This window comes from Homalodisca vitripennis, chromosome 1, assembly GCF_021130785.1.
Source record: "Homalodisca vitripennis isolate AUS2020 chromosome 1, UT_GWSS_2.1, whole genome shotgun sequence".
NCBI classification, from domain to species: domain Eukaryota; kingdom Metazoa; phylum Arthropoda; class Insecta; order Hemiptera; family Cicadellidae; genus Homalodisca; species Homalodisca vitripennis.
In genome coordinates this window covers 29,957,341-29,977,079 of record NC_060207.1, presented here as the reverse complement: position 1 = coordinate 29,977,079, position 19,739 = coordinate 29,957,341, and the positions used below count along the sequence as shown (strand labels likewise).

The window sequence follows — 19,739 nt, the reverse complement described above, 5'->3', positions numbered from 1 at the left end:
TTAGGGAACGAACCCTACCAACTCCAACAGTCATCTACCTCAGTAGACTAAACCTATCGAATTACCCTTGTGCTACAAAATCTCGACATTTACGGTTAGTAATGTGACGCTCCTGGACATCGATTAGGTTGCCCAGATTTAAGTGACACATCGGTTTTTGCTGTACCCAGTGTGGGTTTAACTGGAGGGCATAAACCAGCCAGAAGTGAACACTCTGGGGGATAGATATTTGTTTAATTATTTCGGTAACGACAGTTTGTCAGCTTTCATAGTTTGTATTTTCGCAACCTCATTCTAATTGTGGAAGAAACTTATGCTAGACCAAGACCCTAGGTGTTAACCATGATACTTGAGAGAACTCAATTTTAAATTAAAGAAATAAAAGCTACAAATTTTGTTTGAAAATTGTAGAAAGTCGTTAGTACTATTCAATTTTCTTTAGGTTAGTGCTATTCAATTTTCTTTAGGTAATTTTGAAATGCAGAATGTACATAATTTCATTTCATTTTGAATCTGAATAAATAAACGAGGATCTTTTGTCACCGGCAATGCATGTTTCATAGCTTAGTATCTGTAGATCAGTATTTGTTTAAAAAAAAAAGTGTTGTAAATATTTTCAATTGTGGTAGAAAATGTAATGTAATGTTAATGGAAAGACTTATTTTTTATCAGTCTTAATTTTGATGTTGCTGAGAGTCTGATTTAAAATTCAGTTAGTGAAGGTAAATCAGAAAATCGTATTGTAGCAGAAAGGGAAATCTGTGGTTATCAGTGGCCTTGACAGTCGTCGATGTCCAGATGGAAAGAAGAGTGGAGAGAAGACTGTTGGCGGGGAAGGGGGACTCCACAATGCTCAAGGCAACGTAGCGCGTCGTCACCTGTCGTCGGAGAAACACCTCAATTATCTAGATCAGGGAAAGTGACTCTGAAAGTAAAAGCCAACCAGCCAATCATAAATCAGATTTAATAACAAGTATAAATATTATGTACAGCTTTGGTTTATATCATACAGCGTATAAATTATAACAGCCGTTAAAGATTAACGTACTCGATTCCAAGCAGATTCGTGTCCTGCCGTGTAACATGCATAGCATTAAATATATTACTAAGCCTACTTTGTGATGTATAACAATAACAATTAACAAGATAACAGAAACAGTAAAATTAACAACAACAAAAACAAAATGATAACAGAATAACGTTAACACAATCTCTTAAAATAGAAATTGTTCGTAAATTTTGCGAGGTATATAAATAATATTAACAGGTTATAATTCAGATAAGTTATGCGTATACTATGCACCCATGGTACATTATGTATGAGCAAATAGAATTTAGGTTACCGGTATTCACAATCTTAACCTAGCTAGATATTTACAACTTCAGTATACGGTAATCTTACAGTTAGCTTTGTTATAACAATTCAACTGAACGTGTACCTTCTTATAATAACTAAGTTCATTAGATCTATGTGCATAAAAATAAATTTTAACATACAGTAACTGTACATTATTGTGTGCTTTGCGTAGTAAAAGAATATAACTGAAAGAACAGTATAATACTGATATATGTATACGACTACAATGTTTTATATCTAAAAAAAACTATGTACGAGTATTTAATAAAATTAGTAAAATAAAGAGGTGAACTTGTTAGTTTTACCCGTGAACATTGTTTATAGAATAATCACTTCTTCACTTTCCAACCCGCAACGTTATCATCCACCACTTCTAAGCCCTCCCCGAAACCGATATCCGGTTCGCTGAATGCCCGATTACTTCTATGAGTCTCCGCCGCCTTCCGGTCCACGTGGTCGCTGCTACTCCGCTGGAGATAGTTGAAGTCAGCTTCCGAGTAGTGTGCCTGGTAGCGGGGACGGTTGTCGTTGTGTTCGACAAGTTGATAACTATTTGATGTTGGATCCCAATTGTAGACGGGGCGGGACTCCTGTTCCCTCGGGATCACGGGTCTGGACGGGGCGGCCACGGCGGCCGAAAGAGGTTTGGGTCGCAGGGAGGTCGTCCAGCTGCGGAGCTCTTGAGCCCTAGTGGGTCTCGGCGGCCAGTTGAAGTGTTGCTGGTGGTGTTGTTGAGGTTGGTACGACTGATGGGAAACTTGCGGTCCGTGGTAGACCTGCCACTGGTTGTCTAGTCGTGGGGGCCTAGAGTGGCTAGACCATTCGTGAGAAGATTGTTGGTTGGGTTTAGCATGCTCGTGCCACTGATTGGAAGGATTGTGCACCTCCTCGTGCCAGGAGCTCTGCGCGTGAACGTTGGAAGAATCGTGCCAGGGATCCTCATGACTATGTACACTTGTCACTTCTCCGGGCCACAGACTCTCTTGAGATTCTTCACCAGATTTCTCCGGTTGCTCCAAGTGATCTTCGGTATTCGTCTGGTATCGGATCCGAGTTCTGACTTGGTCCGTGTATTGACCGACCACATCCTTCGGCCTGATCCGAGGAGGGCCGGGGTTGTAACCACCGTTGTATAAATCAGCGTGACGATTCAAGAACTCCTTGTCGTACTCCAAGGGTAGCCTTTTCGGTGGAACGTCAAAATAGTTGTAATCATTTTCTCGCGTATCGTATTCATCGTAATCATCGGGTATCTCTTGCTCGTACTCGTCAAATTCGTGGTGGACTTCTCTGATAGGTGGAGGTGGCCTCCTTGGAGGACCGGGAGGTCCTCTGTAGGGCCTTCTCTTCCTCTTGTACCTGCTGTAGGGTGGTCTCCTGGAAGGTACGTAGTTTTTGTACTTTGTGGCATACACCGGCAAGCCGTACCCTGACGGCCTTCTGCGCTTAGTCGGAGGACGCTTCCTTCGCCGTGACCTGCTCCGCGGCTTGTAGTACCTGTAGGCCCGTCCCTGTCTGGCGGACAGAACAGGATGATCCCCGATTATGGGCAACGTCTTCGGTGGATGCGCCTGCACTTGGATGTGCGCAGGTATGGGCACCAAGGAGTACCCGTAGTTCCTGGCGTACAACGCCTTCTGGACTCCATAAGAAGCCTTTATGAATTTTGGAGGTACACTGAAAAGAAAACTTGTTTCAGCATCATATTCATAGGAAAAGACTTAACTTTATATGTTAACCTTGAAACTACAATATTATATTTTTAAAATACGTTTGTCTACAAACAAATTTCAACTATGTCATACAGTGGTATCTGGTTTAAAAACATCTCACTTCTTTCAAAACATAACAACTTAGTCTCTTGTAATAGTAAGAGTAAACAATTTTATAATTTAAACATGTGAATTGAATATATTGTATTATTAAGTTTTCGTGATAGTCTACGTTACTAAGTAATAATAAAGATAACATAGAACTTAGTTTTCGGAATAATGTAATTACATTTTAAAATATATTAAAAATTGAATAAAATTTAATCGATTTATAAAACTCAAAATTATATTATTCCAGGAATTAAGGATGTACACTATATATTAACTATTTTACACAATTATCTCATACCTAGAGTGTGCGCCGTGAAGCACGAACACGGCGGCTACAAGCAGCACAGCACCCTCAGCCATCTAAAAAAGCACGATACATTAAATACAAAAATAGGATCCTTCCTAATTTCCTATTTAAAATTGTTTTATTTAATTCGCAATTTATTTTAATAAATGTTTAAAAATGAAGCTAAGGAACAAACAAATAAACTAGTTTGTAGACGAATTTTCTCTTTAAAAAATTTAAGGGATTACATTAATGTATTTTATTTGCCAAACAAATAATTAATAATTTTTAGAAATTCAGATTGGATGCCTTGCTCAACAGCATTGGATAAGCGAGAGTAAAATAATTGGAGTTTCAATTCACACACATTTTGTGTGATTACACCTTTGCACCTGAAATTAAGGTAGCATGCGTTTGCGAGCCGTGTGTCAGGCTATTAGCAGATACTGCCGCTGCCACCTACTTTTCACCGCAATGCCATTTCAACTGACAAAATCCAAGTCGGTTTCGTTTTTTCGAAAGTTAAGTGAAAATAACGACAAAAAGTATTTTCCAGAAATGTGTCCAGTAAGAGAAAATGAGTAAGCAATTGCAACGCCACAAAAGAGCAAGTGAGATCAAAGCTCGAAAGTTTTAGAAACATTGGGTTTTAGGTCTCGACTGATTATATAATAATATCACACTTACGTATTAACATTTTTAACAGTCAGCAGATGAGTGTACGTACACCAATTACTACACATATTTTCACACAATTAGAAAACATATCCAAAAGTGTACCTACAACTTTTCACGTTTATTAAAACTTGAAAAACAAATTGATGGTTGCCGACAGCAATTGATAATTAATTCGGCAGCAAGCAATAGCGATAAAATTACTGTTAGACATGAATCTATTAGAGATTGTAATAAGAATTGTATTTTTCATTTAACTACTATAAAGTAACGGCTTATGAAACTTTTTGGGTGAAACACGCTTCTTGCCCCGCAAAAAGAATTTATTCCAACTGAAATACGTCTTCTGTTAGGAGCAACGTTCTAAAAGAATTCCCTTAAGATATTAGGCATTTCTTCTTCGAGTAGTCATTTTATATTTTTATTGGTTTCTTTATTGCGGGAATAAACTTTTTGTTTTAGATAACCCCATATAAAAGTCACAAACTAAGTATAGGTGACTAGTCCATAACTTTGTTTACTCTTCAAACCCAACGACCAACTAACTTTTTTTATTTTAATCGTAGTGTGGAGCCGTCCCATCCTGCTGAATGAAACATGCAACTTTGCATTTCTTCAATCGTATAATGTGGAATAACGTGAATCAATAAACTATGCTTCTCATCCGTTTAAACTACGCATTGCTGTCGGCAAACGCCATTTTGTTTCCATTGCAGACACCAAAATCAAAATTAATAGGTACACTTTTCAATATTGTTCCAACGCATATGGAAACACTCAAAATGAGTTGTCGTATACATATCTCGTGTCTGTTAAAATATGTGGGACACAGGTTGTACTGCCCTCATCAATGCAGGCCCAAAGAATTCGACCGGGATTTTCTAAGGCGGTCTTGCGAACGTTTCGTAATGGCTGGTAAAGGGTAATCACTAAACCTTGACTAGGTCAGTTTCCCCGTAATTTCAAGGAAACATGAGGATACGCTCTTCACATCTGAAGAAATCAGGCGAAATACTAAAAATGAGTCAGTATAATAACTAAGTATCTCTTTATTAATTCATTTTCTACGTGATTTCTATATACGGCGCTGCTAATAAGTAGAGTCGAGTTGTGTACCTTAGCTTATTAACAACACTTGTGAGGGAAACACTACAAAAATGTATTCGTTACAAATGTTTTGGAAGAAACTATTTAATACCATTCTAGATTAATATATAGCAATTATTAATTTATAGATTGACATACTCAACTGCCTCGCGTCTACACTGGGCATCCTTCAAAGAACGATTCTAATATACAGAATGTTCAGATTGTTCCTTTAAAGTAACTTTTCTGTAGAAATCAGTTTTAGAAGACCTTGAAAGCTGGTATTGAGGCGTTAGTGGATCTGCTGGACAAACTCCCTCACGACCATTGCTCAGCTTGTCGTCGCTTTCTCGCGTTGGCGTTGGTTAAGTTTTCGGATCGACCGGTGAGAGTCGGAGGAGAGAAGTCGTAAAGTCGAGTATTGGAACCTGTTGTGAGTAACGGGAGCAACTGACAGATAACAGAGAGTGAGAGAGGTAGAGATAGAGAGAGGTATTTACGACGTGATGTTTTGTTGCTCTCAGGTCCTTGACTGCAGTTGGGGCTGAGCTACGGTTACGAAAACATTCCATATATGACTGCTTCATCCTCCCTTTCCTTTGTTGTGTACTTTTACTTTCCAGGCGTCAAGGGACATAAAATCCCGCCCAGCTTTCAGCTCTACTTTCTCTTCGAGCAGTAAAATAACCAAAACGATTATATACCTCTTACAGTGTTACGTGTTGAGGACCAATAAAATACAAAAACATAACATCATATACGGAAATTTCATAATTGTATGTAAATAATTTTAAAATATTTGTAGTCAAACAAATATTTTATTCTACGAGGGATATTTAATAAGCAGAGACAAATTTGATACTGCTAAAAACGATTGAATCGATCCATATTAAAGTATCAGTACATTAAGTTGGTAACCTTGCATTGACATCTGATCAGCTGTTCAGTCATATTTTGTAAACATACCTTCAAATTTACTCAGATAACAATGGCGAGTCCGATCAAGAATTGCACCGTCGGAGAGCAACGTGCCATGATCATAGTTTTAGTCTCGGAAGGTCAGAAAGGTTGTAAAATCCACGAACGAATGTTAAAACTGTACGGAGACAATTGTTTGAATGGATCGGACGTTTACAAATGGGTAGAACACTCAAAGTGGCCGTACAAAATTTCTGACGAGCAACGCAATCACGATCGGTTAAGTTGGGATTTCCTCTCTCTAATCTCGGATTAACCGTTAATTCAAGACAATAGGCACACATTTATCAGTTCAATGCTGAATTGATAAATGTAAAAATAAACGCGAGTGTTGGAACCGTCCATAAAACTATACACAACAAGATGCAGTACAAGAAAACCTGTGCGAGATGGGTGTCCAGACAACTCACGGATGCTACAAAGAAACCAGACTTCAAATCAGTTAACAGTTGAAACATCGATATTCGCCTAAAGAAGAAGGTTTAAAAAAAGTTTTTAATGTTTGATGAAACATGTATCTTCTACTATGGAGCCAGAGTCGAAACGACAAAGCCTTGAGAGGAAGTATACGACTTCTTCCACTCGTAAAATTTCAGGACCCCGCCATCTGCCGGTAAGGTCATGCTTACAGTAATCTAAAATTTTCAGGAGCCACAAACTGAGACTTTCGTGAAGTCCAAATAAGTTTCGACTGCCAGTACTACAGTGACATGCTAGAAAACAAGATAAGACCTGCCATTCGGGAGAAACACCGCGGGCTCTTGACTGAAGACGTGATTTTGCTTCATTACAACGGCTGTCCACATACAACTCAGCTGACGAGAGAAATTTCAACAGCTGGAGTGCGATTTTCCATCTGTTTGGACCCCTAAAATAGGGTCACGAGAGAAACATTTTCGATCCAATAAAGAGGTCAAAAATCAGGTGCAAAATTGGGTGAATTCGATATCACCAAAGGATTTTATGCCAAGGGCATTTACAAATTAGAAGAGAACAATTATAAATGTGTTGCTGGGAACTATGTTAAAAAGCAACCAAAGTTTTGCACTGGCTGAACAAACCGTCTTTCAGCAGTAGTAATTTGTCTCGTTACACTGAATGACCCTCCTAGTAAGCAGGAAATCATTTATGAATATCCTACCTTTTACATGTTATCTTACAAATTCATACGTTATTAAATAATTACAATGTAGTGTTAAGTAGGAAAAGAAATCATTTTATGGAAAAGGAGAAATTTAGTCAACGGTAACCGCTGAAGTGTCTCCTGTCATTATCATTGTAAAGTTGAATATTGAATAACTAATTTTATGTGAAAATATAGTTTCATTTACTAATTATCAAAGTTAGAATCCTTTGTTTCTCAAGATGCGTCTGTCAGTTTAACTATTACTAAATATTGATAGTTTAAAATGTCAATATATGATTAATAAATATCCAAGTTTATAATGTTCAATGCAGAATGACACTAGAGTTGTAATTACCAAATTGACTTTCTAAGTACAGTTCAGAAAGAGTACGATTAGTAAGCAATTATGTCACACAAAAGTGAGCTGTTGAAATTTCATCTTGTCTCAGATGTCAGTGTGATAACTGTTGTTTGATTTGTCGCCATATTAATTTTCAAGCGCTGAAATGCGTATGCTTTCGGTATTTTATTAACCAACCTATTGATGAAGATTTCAAGCCAGTAACAATAACAGTAACGATGTCAAATCAACACAAGTACTTTGGCGGCTGGACTTATAAGTATAAGTTCTATCATGATTACGGTAAATTTACTTTAGTAAATAGCTCATTAAACTTAACTCACCAATCATCGTCTGTTAGCCTGTTTGTAAACCGGTCCTTCTCGGACTCACCATTCTGGGAAATCTGAAACGGAATTAAAACTTTATTAGCAATTTGGGGAGTTAATATTTTACTAACACGTATATCCTAGGCTAAATCTAACACTATAACAGTTAGCAATTATCGACTATAACATGTTATTGTTTATGGGATCGTCCACCTTCTGCTGCTCTGCGCCCGCAGGCGCCTGTTATAATTTACATAAACTAGCTTGATATCAATTTTGTACACTTCACGATATAAAATTTGAGTGTTCTTGTAATAGCCTTCAGTAATTTGGTTGTCGTAACATTTTATTAGCACACAGAAAACACTAATTTAAAGACAGATTTTCAATACGAGAAGTGAAAAATCTTTGTTATTAATAATATATATATAGCTTAGCTATGGTGGCAAGGGTTGATTCAATGTGAATGTTGAGTTCAGTTCCAGTTCACCTTCCTCTTAGTGCCTGATGAGACAATGAGAAAACCTCCACCTAGATTACACTATATTTTGTAGTCAAGTGTCACTGATGTCGAAAAGAGTTAATTTTGAGCTTCTTTTTTGTATCTTTTCAGACGATCATGACTAACAATTCCAAGAGTCAAGTCTCTGACAGCGTCAGATTCCAGACGCTGCATTAACACGAAGGTGAATTAGGGTTATATTTAACATTCACAATAATAAAAAGTGTTTTCTTTTTATATACTCAATCTGTTCTTAATTCGTCATTAAATTATTCAGCTGAAGTAGATTAAAATATTCCATCACTACTCGCATCAGTAATTGTATAATTTTTCTAACCCACCAAACCTTCAGTTATTAAGTGCTGTGTAAGGTGTCACTTTGTCAAGCCGATTGTCTATTCAGAAATTAAATATAACTTGTTTGATATTTTTATTTACGGATAAAACAATGTGTGATCTAGGATAGCGATGAACTGAACATCGTTTACTAAATTTTAATCAAGAAAATCAAGTTGGGTGTTACGTCTATAGTTAGATTAAGTACGCTTGTTCAGGTTTACGAAGGAGGGTTTCTTTTTTTCCAGGCCTTTTAAAGTTGTTGATGTGTAAGGAATAAAAAAAAATAGTAGGCTATTCGTACGCATCACAGACGCACATTTTATATTACTTCATACAGTATGAACCCAATTATTAATATTAAATAATTAATAAAATAACATGTTATGATTATAAGTTTATTGGTTGATACATGTTTATTAGTATAAAAGCTGACATAAATAACATTAGGAATGTATTGCTAAAATATTAGTTTTAAAAATAAACCGAAGCAGTTGAGAAATCAACTTTAAACTATATTTACACTGGGGAGTAAAATTACTATAGTAATTGTAATTAAATAAAACTGAAATTTTTAAGTAAACTTGTACCTGGATCTCTGATCCAAAATTTGATGCGGTTTATAATTCAATTTCGTATTATTTACACATACTTCTAAGAACGAACAAATAAATGTTTTAATTCCCTATAAGGCATTAACTTTTCATTCATAATACTTAACTTTAGGTCAAGTCTAAAATCACAATATAGTAAATAATTTGCTTTAAAAAGTGATTTGGCACTGTACAAGTGTGACGTGCTGATTTTGACATATTCAAATAACATTTATTGACCATCTTCAAATAACAACAAAGGTTGATTTTATGAAGTGGCGCACTGACGTCCAGCTTGTAGTTGTTATCTTATCAGTAAGATCACAAGTAAACTGATTAAGAGTCTCTGATGTAGAAAGGAAAGTAGTTCCATAGCCACTACTCGTATAATAATGGTGGGTGGAGCTCATAAGGAAGAGACCAAATACACTCACATTTGGTATAAAAGCCATTAGATATTTAATTAATTAATTCGTTACTAATTTCAATTAATTTATTAGATGAAATTGTTTATAGACAATCACGAGGGCTACATGTAAGTTAGTTTGGCATACCCTGTTCTTAAGATCATTATAGTCTTATTGTTGTGGATATAATGAGAAATCTATTTTATATCCTATTCATAAAAGGTCATTATACTAATTGAATGAAAATGTTATACTGAAATTGTTAACTAAACTTATACCTGGATCTCTAGTCCGAAATGTTATGCGGGTTATAATTCAATTACGTACTATTTATATAGATTTTTAAGAACGATTAAATTAATATTTTAACTGCTACAGAATAGAATTCTAAGTAATAATTGTGCTTTCATGTAAGTTTTATAAAAGACTAGCTGTTTCCCGCGGCTTCGCACGCTTTTCGTAAGCTTTGCCCGTGTATGTGCACTTCTGGTTCAAGTGAATTGTATTTCCAACGACGATGTAGAGTTTGTATTGATGCCATGATCAAGAAAATCTGTCAAAAGTGTATGTTTATAGCCATTGTCTACGTACATGTACTTTATTATAAAGTGGTCTAACACTCAAGCTTTAAGTTCAAGCAGAAATGTATTTTGAAGACAAATATACATCAAAGCTTAGCGCCTTCAAATAGTTTTTCGTTATTGAATATACTCAACTGTCTCGTAATCGCAGTTTATAGTGTACAGGCGCTTTAAAAACTTTTAACTTTTGCAGTGCCGCCTGGTGGCGAGATACATCAATAGGCATAGCATATAAACCTTCTCCGTCGAAAAATACATATACATACACATTTTCATAATGATCGGTCAAATAGTTTACGATTCTATAAAGGACATACATACAAACATTCATTTATATATATATATATATATCTATATATATATATATATATATATATATATATATATAGAGATATATATATATAGATTTGTTAGCTACTATGTTAAATTTGTAGATGTACACTTATCTTATACAGTAAGCACATATCTCACATACCATACTAGGAATCCGCTCACTAAGATGTTTCCACAATGAATAGCACAAGTCATACTGAAACGTGGAATGAAGGAAACCCGTTCTAATATCAGTATCAGACTGACTACCAAATATAAGAAGCAAAGCACGACAGATAGTGTCGGGGAAAGTGTAGAAAGCAAGATGACCGGGCTAGACGAGCCCGTCTAATGTAGTAATGATGACGGGAGGCTGTGCTCTGTTTCACTGGGGTCTGAACTCATCTCGCGGGCCTGGACAATGTGAGAAATTCCTCCGTTTTTAACTAAACCTACAAAACATTCACTTCTTTGCTTCAGTGAAATGTAAAGCCAGACTTTGACAAAAACCCATACGTTGTTTCCCATGACTGATTTAAGACTGAGAACACAAATAATGAGTTTGAAATAACTTCGTTAATAAATAGAATAAACTGTTTGCAAAACAAGGAGGTACAGGCTATTTGATTGCAATTCTTATTTTTTTGTGTTCCACAAATGAAGATTGATATACAAAGCAACTAAGTTTTTATATAACCCTCCATCGTAAAAAATGTTTAAACCCTTTCGAATTTGAAAAATGTTATAGTTAATTTTTTTATTATCTTAGGACAAGAAGCTTATAAATTGCACTTAGTCCTGTAAGAACCTTTGCGCTGCTTCCGGAGTGACAGTATATTCAGGATGGGTAAAGGTTAGGGAGTACGGGTCACCTCCTATCGAGATCCACGAGGAAGAATCAGGGTACTACATCTCAAAGTCATGTCTCCCCGGAAGAAGGGGAGATCAGCTCTGAATTAGCCTGTCAAGCCAAAGTAGGCAGGGGGTGGCACACCCTTGTCGAGGTTAGCAAGAACCTCTGAGGTTAGGGAACAAACCCCACCAACTCCAACAGTCACCTCCCACAGTAGACTAGACCTATCGAATTTTGTCCATGAACCCCAGAATATCGACATTTGCGGTTAGTGATGTGCCGCTCCTGGACATCCATAAGGTTGCCCAGATTTAAATGACACATCGGTTTTTGCTGTGCCCAGTGGTGGGTTCATCAAGTGGAAGGTATAAACCAGCCAGAAGTGATCCCTGCTGGGTACAGTTAATCTTTAGAACATCATAGATTAGAAGATTATAATTGGATAGAAGGTGTTTGGAATTTAAATCTCCACTTGTTCAAGAGAAAAAGCAACCAATATACGACCACTCAAATAAATCAGATAATTATTGCCTTGGAAAATGAAGCTTATACATATTGGACGTAGACTCAAATACGTATAGTTTACAAATACAACATTACGGACGCTATAAAGATAAGTAAACGGACATTTGATTGGAAGAAATGCCTGGGTACTGTGGGGTTAGTGTCGGGTTACAGGTCGTGCGTGACCTAGGCACTGCGCGATTATACGGGCTGAGTCGTCGGTAAAGCGCACATTTTACCAACAAGAGCCGCCGATTAGGGTTCTCTCAATCACGGCAATGGTCGGGCTATTCAATGACCCCAGGAACCATCGATTCCCACACAGATTCGGCAATCGTGGGATCTTCCTGGCCCTAATTGGCTGACCTGGCTAAATTGGTGATAGTTTTCTCAGCTCACTAAATTTAGATTTTAGGTTAGGTTAGGTTATGTTTAGGGGTTCAACTGTTCCATGACTTAAGTAATTTCTACTGGTCGTGTTATAAAGTATAAATTTTCTTAAAACATATTCGTTAACACTAACAGGAGTAATACATTTTTTAATCATGTTTACGTATAATAGGCCATGAATTTGAAATGTAAAGGAACTTAAAATAAAGTGTAACCATTATTTCACCAATTTTGGAGGATGGTTGTAATAGTTTGATCTTTTTCCATATTGTATTCTTTTAAGAACACGGCTATCTACGATAGTGCTTATGGCACGAGTTTTTCTATTTATTATTTCTTTCTGCATGCCCTGTTTATTTAATTATAAAAATTAAATCATAACATAGCATATTTAATGATTTTCCGCTAATTTAATTTAAATTTAACTATGTTGGTCAGAATAGTTGAATAAACTTTTCTTGAGTATTAGCCCTATTGCGCAGCTGTTTGTAACTCATTGGTTCAGTAATATCTACCAACTTTTCTAAATACAAAAATACTTCTTTATAAATCTCATTATTTAAGTCGGGATTCAGACTTTACTAAAAAACAATTAATGATAATTGCAGGTTATAACGTTATGATATTTATAACGTTATGTGTAGAATATTCGGTTACTCCATCCTACCTAAGTAGGAATCTTGTCTAAAACATCGTAGTGCACTCAAATTGTGCAATTGATGAGATAATTATATAATTTTTTTTTCTTCAAACTTTGATTGCTTATTGTTATGTAGTTGCATGTAATGGGTTTCCGTTAAATAAATAAATAAATAAATAAATAAATAATGAGAATACCTATTCTTCTGGATTACACTGGATGATCTCATTTACAGTCTAGGCGTCTCTAATGACGAAACGATTCAAAGAGTTCTTTTTTAAACTTATTTGTTGCCGACTTTTATGGATTTCTTTAGACGGTCGTGGACTCTAAATTCCAGGGGTCAAAGTCTTTGACAGTGACATGTATTTAACGGAAGGTGAAATGAACTAAATTCAACATTCGTAATGGTCTGAATATGTGAATAGGATTAGTAAAATAGTAATATTCGATAGAAAAGATTGGATATAAAAAAGATATATTCTATTTCCTTAAAGTTCATAATCGGATTTAAGAATGGAAATGTCACAACTAGCTTTCTAAAAATAGTACTGATGAATAATTTAAATGTATAGTCCAAATTATTTTTTTCCGGATAACATATTATAGCTAATCTCTCACTACAAAACTTATCAGAACATTAATTTTGTTTTAACTGGTATTTAGGCATATTTCTTTCTATGAGATATTAATTAAACGCACGAATTGGATGAAATTTCCTACACGCAAATGTAACGTGTTGTATTCCCGCCTTGATATTTATGTCTTCATATTTACGTATACAAGACTTATCCGGCATTCCGTTACGAAACTACAATACAAATTATCAAATGAGTAAACCCTAAAACCAAATGCGAGATGATTAATAATAAATAATTAAACTTACCTTGCCGCGTGCTTATTCACAGCGTTTATTTTAACCTCGAGTAAAACAATTCTCAGTACTTGAAATAAGCTTATTGAAAAATTGGAATTTTCAGGTTACAGCCTACATGTTTAAATAACTGCTAACTGAAAACTTTGTATTCTTGTATTTTAGTTACAAATCTAAGAATAAACTCACTTAATATATTGAACAGTATATCCGATGACAGTTTTAAATAAAGGTTGACTACCAACCTTGCAATAAACATTAAATTTCACAGTGTTGAGAACATAAGCATAAGTGGCGCGCAATAGTTAATGATGTTTGCCCCATTGATTCAACTAAAAAGGAACGTTAGCATTCAAATTTACTTAAAATTAACTTTGATACTGTTCAATTTGTTCGTAATCCTTTTTCTACTTTTTTTATCTACATAGTTGATGATCGAAAATCGTTGTATATGATCAATGTGTAGTACATCCACCTATCTTGGGTTTGAAAACATATAATCGATGGTAAATTGCCATTTTCGTGTACTTCTTATGGGGTTTGAAGAGTCCAGTGATTTGCCGAATATTATTAAATTAAATTTTTATTATTTAAATTAATTTTTTATTTATTAATTTTTTATTTTTATTAAATTTTTATTTTATTTAAATTATTATTATTTTTATTGTGTCTACTTTTATCAATTTTGGATCTGAACGTACTGAGAAAAACCGACGCAGGACAGTATTATGTAAGCGAGAGAATTACACCTGGCTTTGTGGCCTAAGTTAGTTACACTCAAGCCTACCACACATGCATTGGAGAGCGTAGTTCCACGCGTAATTGTCCGTGGGAGTGGTACATATCTGCCCGCCCTGTACGCTCTGATTCAGACGTTTATATTCTGTCTACAGACCTCATGTTTATATGTATATTGGTCCGAAAGTTGTATTAACTATGGAAAAATATGTAGCCTACTAATAAATGTTTGTTTAAATGAACTTATGCTTGGCTTGTATCGTGTGTCAATAATTCAACAGATTTAGCATCATAATCGAACTAATTAGGTAAGGAAACGGTGATTGATCTTCTAGCCTATATAATAGAACCGAATTATTTAATTATGACGCATGGCTTGTGCACATAGTAAGTTGTTTCAGGTATTCAATTAGTACAATACAACATAATCAGTGGTTTGTTTTCTGATAATTAACTTACTGTACTTTCTATCTTATTTATAAAACAAAAACGGACAAAAATTAAAACTGTTTTCTTTTTGGAGTCCACTTCGAACACGATTAAAGTTTACGAAGACCAAACATGTTAACGAGTAAATGCCTTAATAATAGAACGAAAAAAATTTTGTAAAGAATATCATATATAATTACTTTTTCGGTTACATAATTAAATAGTAACAGACCACATTGTTTTGAATAGTATGAATACAACATTTCCTTTATTCTCAAGTGGTTGATTATTTTTGACAATTTAATTAGTATAATTAATTAAATGGCATTTGAAAATGCACAATATATTACAGTGCTCTGATTTTCTTCTTTTTGTTGTACTAAGCCTGTTGTACTAAATATATGACAGTTTTATTTTTTGTGAGAAAACAACAAAATATTCTCAGTTTACTTTTTAAGGCCTAGAATTTGGTTCTCGCCGTCAGTAAAAAAATCAACGGTTGGACCAGATTTAATGGCATCTCTTCATAAAACTATAAAATTGAAAATTGTACAATTAATTTAAGGGTTTTATTTAGATTTTTTTATATCGATTACATAGCTTAAGTTTCTTTTAAGTCTAACTGAGTTACTTTCTAAACTTTTCTATCACCTGGTTCAGCTAAACGGGGTTTTATTTTTGTAATAAATTAATTGATATCAGGTATAAAATAGAATTTTAATGTACACCCTAACATCTATTTTCGTATGGATTGCAACAGTATGCGACTTACCAAAATCCGATTGATAAGTTGGCGGATGCAGGCTCCTCGGGCGATGGAATCTTATTTACTATCGTGTGTTTGTTCAACTTTTACTATTATAATTAGTAATCAGTTAAAAAAATTTAATTTGCCTTTTAATGCCATAAGTAGTATCTTATACTAATTACAATGTTTAATAACTGTAATTTGTAATATACGCAATGTTCTTGAATATTTAGGTAGACTTTTACAAGAGGTAATTCTAATTATCGATTGTTATAGGCGATAAAAAGATCGATTGTACTTATCTTTTGATCATATTTGATTATAGTGCTTCGAATATTGTACATATGTAAATGAACGATGTTAATGTTTACATACAGTTATTGCATTTTATTAACATTTTTAACAATCGTAGTTTTATTTATGTCAAGGTTAATTTTATATTGTAAACAATAGTTTTTGTAACTTTTCAATACTATTGTAAATTGTAGAATCGATTATTATATTTAGTAAATGATACTCAACATGAGACGACCAGTTAATTGTACTTATAAAAAATATATCTTTTATGTCAGATGGTTGTCAGGAGTCGTCCCCATAACATATGGTTCACACATTTGAGACGAAAAGAAGTTCGAAACCGAATCTCCAGAAAAGTGTTGAAAGAACTATGCCAATCACACGCCTATTACACCGGAAATTAGTGAAAGATGGAAGAAACAAAGTTTCACTTGACCATGAAACTCCAGGAAGGCTGTGCGCTTCCTTAAATTCTCCTATGACATATAAGAGGAGACGATCAGCTACGTTCTGACGTGATATTATTACTGCAAGACTATTTATATATATTTTTGAAATTGTTGATTTCAAACTTTCCCTTTCTTTATCATTTCCAAACCTTAAATATCGTTAAAACTACTCTTTCAATGTAACAACTAAAAGGATCCGTACATGATTTCATACTTAAAAATCACAGTAGAGTCTCTATGGTTCGTTATGCTAATTGTCTATGACATAATTATATTTAAGTACGGTGACTGATTTTTAAATAGTTTGCGCTACATGTAAAATGTTTGTATTTGCTTATGTTCCCTAAAATTCGAATTTTGTGAAAATTATTTTTAGTGACAAATCTATTTAGAAGTAGTTATAAATAAGGAAAAATATAAAAAACCTGCTCGTCCTAACCGTGAAACCAAGCACACTTATCTTCACACTTAATCCGTTAGCTTTAGAAAAAAGTATTTTAAGAACTTGATGAACTTAATTCCTTAATTGTTGAAAGATTATCCCCAAAAATAATGCTTAAACATCTTAATACATAGTTCACCATTATTATTTATATGATATTGTGTATGTTGTTTTTGTATCAAATAATGACATTATCATATAATGTCTTGTGTGTGTGTGTGTGTGTGTTGTTATATGTAGTAAATTTGTTATGTTGTTAATATGATGTTTGTTGCAAATTTTCGTATAGTATGGTTCTGCTGACAGGTGTTTATTTTGCAAGGCTTTTTGATTTACACAGTAAAATTAAATTTAATTCTCGTTAATAAATAAAATTAAACAAACCCAATTTAGGATGTAAATTTCGGTTCTGCCAGTAAACATAATTCAGTTTACATAAAAGAAGTAGACAGATTGTTTATATTTACCACTTTACTTGCAGTATTAAGGATAAAGAGAAATAAATTTTATAATTTAGTAGGTTTGATAGTCAATATCAGTGATGTATAGAAAAACGAAAGCGGAACGATAAAAAAAGCAGATAACGTATGGAGATCAACCACCCGACCGAGACATCGTTACAGCTCTTGATCTTTATCTCTAAATATGATACTCATTATGGGTGCAGTATAATACAGTATTATGTCTGGAGTATAATATTAAAAATTACGATATTCCAATTATATTTTCATGTACTCTAGCATAATTTGTTTGTTGTCGTCTTACGGAACTCACTAAAAAGATACATTTTTTAAATATACATATTATATTTAAGTATTTTATTAGTTATAGTTGAATAATTTCATATTGTAGAACTATTTGTATATAAGTAAATGAAACATCGCGGTAACAGAAGTATTTCAAGGAATTAATAATTTATGTTATCTCTCGTCGTGTCACGTACTATTTTACATTAAAAAGTCGAAATATGTCTTTTAATTATAATAATGTTAACTTGCCAAATTAAAAATACGAATGCATAGTGTGAGCAGCAAATGATTAAATAAAGTAAATTTGGTAATTGGAAAATTTACCAAGCAGTCAACATATATTATTAAAACTTTAATCTATAAATTTGATTCCACGTACTTTAGAGATTCTTTTAATATGCTGATTAAAAAATCACTTTCACTCTCCTACTTGCACGATTACACTTAACTTTTTTTCGGGAAAAAAATTTTAAGGATATGTATTTAAGAAGTTAAAAAAAGTTAAAACAATTCATCTATAATGAATTAATATTTTAGAATAGCTGTATTAAAAATGTCATAAAATTAAGAATAGTTTATCATATACATTCTGTTTTCATTCGTAAAGTGGTTTGATATTCTAAAAGTATGAAATTATGACATAAACATTTTCAGATTTTACATTTAAGTTTTAACCAGTTTAATAAAATTGCCACATTTAATTCAGTTAACTAGTATGAAGTCTGTGAATATGAGCCTATTAACAAAAGGATTAACAAATCATATACAAACGCTAGAAATATATTTATTTCCTGTATTTAAATTTGTATTTCGTAGTAATTAAAAGTCATTAGATCATTTATGAAAACACGTAAATAATTCTATGTTTTATTTTGGAAACCTTTACCAAAATAAGTCAATTCAATCAAATGTATGAAAGAAGGTGTTTTGTAATCCCATAACATAAGTTTATCTTTATTTTTTTTTTAGTAAAACAGTTTGCATATAAATCATAATTTGTTTACTTTTTTTACTATCAGTTACTAATAAAATATTTTCTCTTATCAACGAGTATGTTGTTTCAAACCGAATCAATTTTTATCATCAACACTTTTTTTATTATTCGTTTTTCCATGTATTATATTGGATTATACTTTACTTAATTATATTATATAAAATATAAATATAGTTTTGGATTCAGTAAATTATTAAATCCTTGTATTAAAATGTAACATTATTAAAATTGACAACATTTGTTAAAAAACCCCTTGATTTTATAGAATTGTTTGTAGTAATGTGTTCATGTACATTATTCCATGTACTGTATTCTAATATTGTGAATAATATTTCTAAGTAGAACTTTTAAAATAGATTAAAATGCAAAACTATTGTTATTTAAACAGAATTAGTTGCGTATTGTTTTGCGAAACCCAAGTGCGCTGCCGCGCCGCACAGAGCTAAAGGAGATAGTAAGTACTCACCGAGATGGGAGAGCGGAGCGAACACTACCGAGCGACTGCAGAACCACATCTGCTCGGCCGTGACCTTGATACCACTTTATATCTGGCCCCAGTGGGGACTTACCTACCTTATCTTCCTCGGGCTTACATCACACACATTCCTAGGGAAAGCCGGATTCACTTGCCAATCTACATGTATTGATAAAACATGTGTAATGTGATACCTATTATCTGACTCTGACTCGTTCGGCAGCTACCGCGTGCTCTGGCTGGGATAACAGTTTCGCACTGTCTTTCGCACAGTTTCTGTTACCTCACTCTGCTATGATAACAACGATGGCCTTGACATTCGTTAAAGGTCAACGAACCTGAATAATTTAACGTTAGTTATAGAATCGTACATAGTAGCTTTACGTACATAAAAATTTATCAGAGCTAAGCTTTTACATTAAAATA

General features: G+C 33.9%; 1 protein-coding gene across 1 annotated transcript; it reads right to left on the bottom strand.

Annotated features, from left to right (window-relative positions):
* Window positions 1-945: 945 nt before the first annotated feature.
* Window positions 946-19,372, bottom strand: LOC124359093. Its single transcript, XM_046811534.1, has 4 exons — window positions 19,305-19,372; window positions 8,016-8,077; window positions 3,479-3,540; window positions 946-3,034 (listed from the first exon to the last, which is right to left on the bottom strand). Exons 3-4 carry the CDS (start codon window positions 3,538-3,540, stop codon window positions 1,687-1,689), a joined length of 1,410 nt encoding a protein of 469 aa, XP_046667490.1. The 5' UTR covers window positions 8,016-8,077; window positions 19,305-19,372; the 3' UTR covers window positions 946-1,686.
* Between the last annotated feature and the right edge of the window lie 367 nt (window positions 19,373-19,739).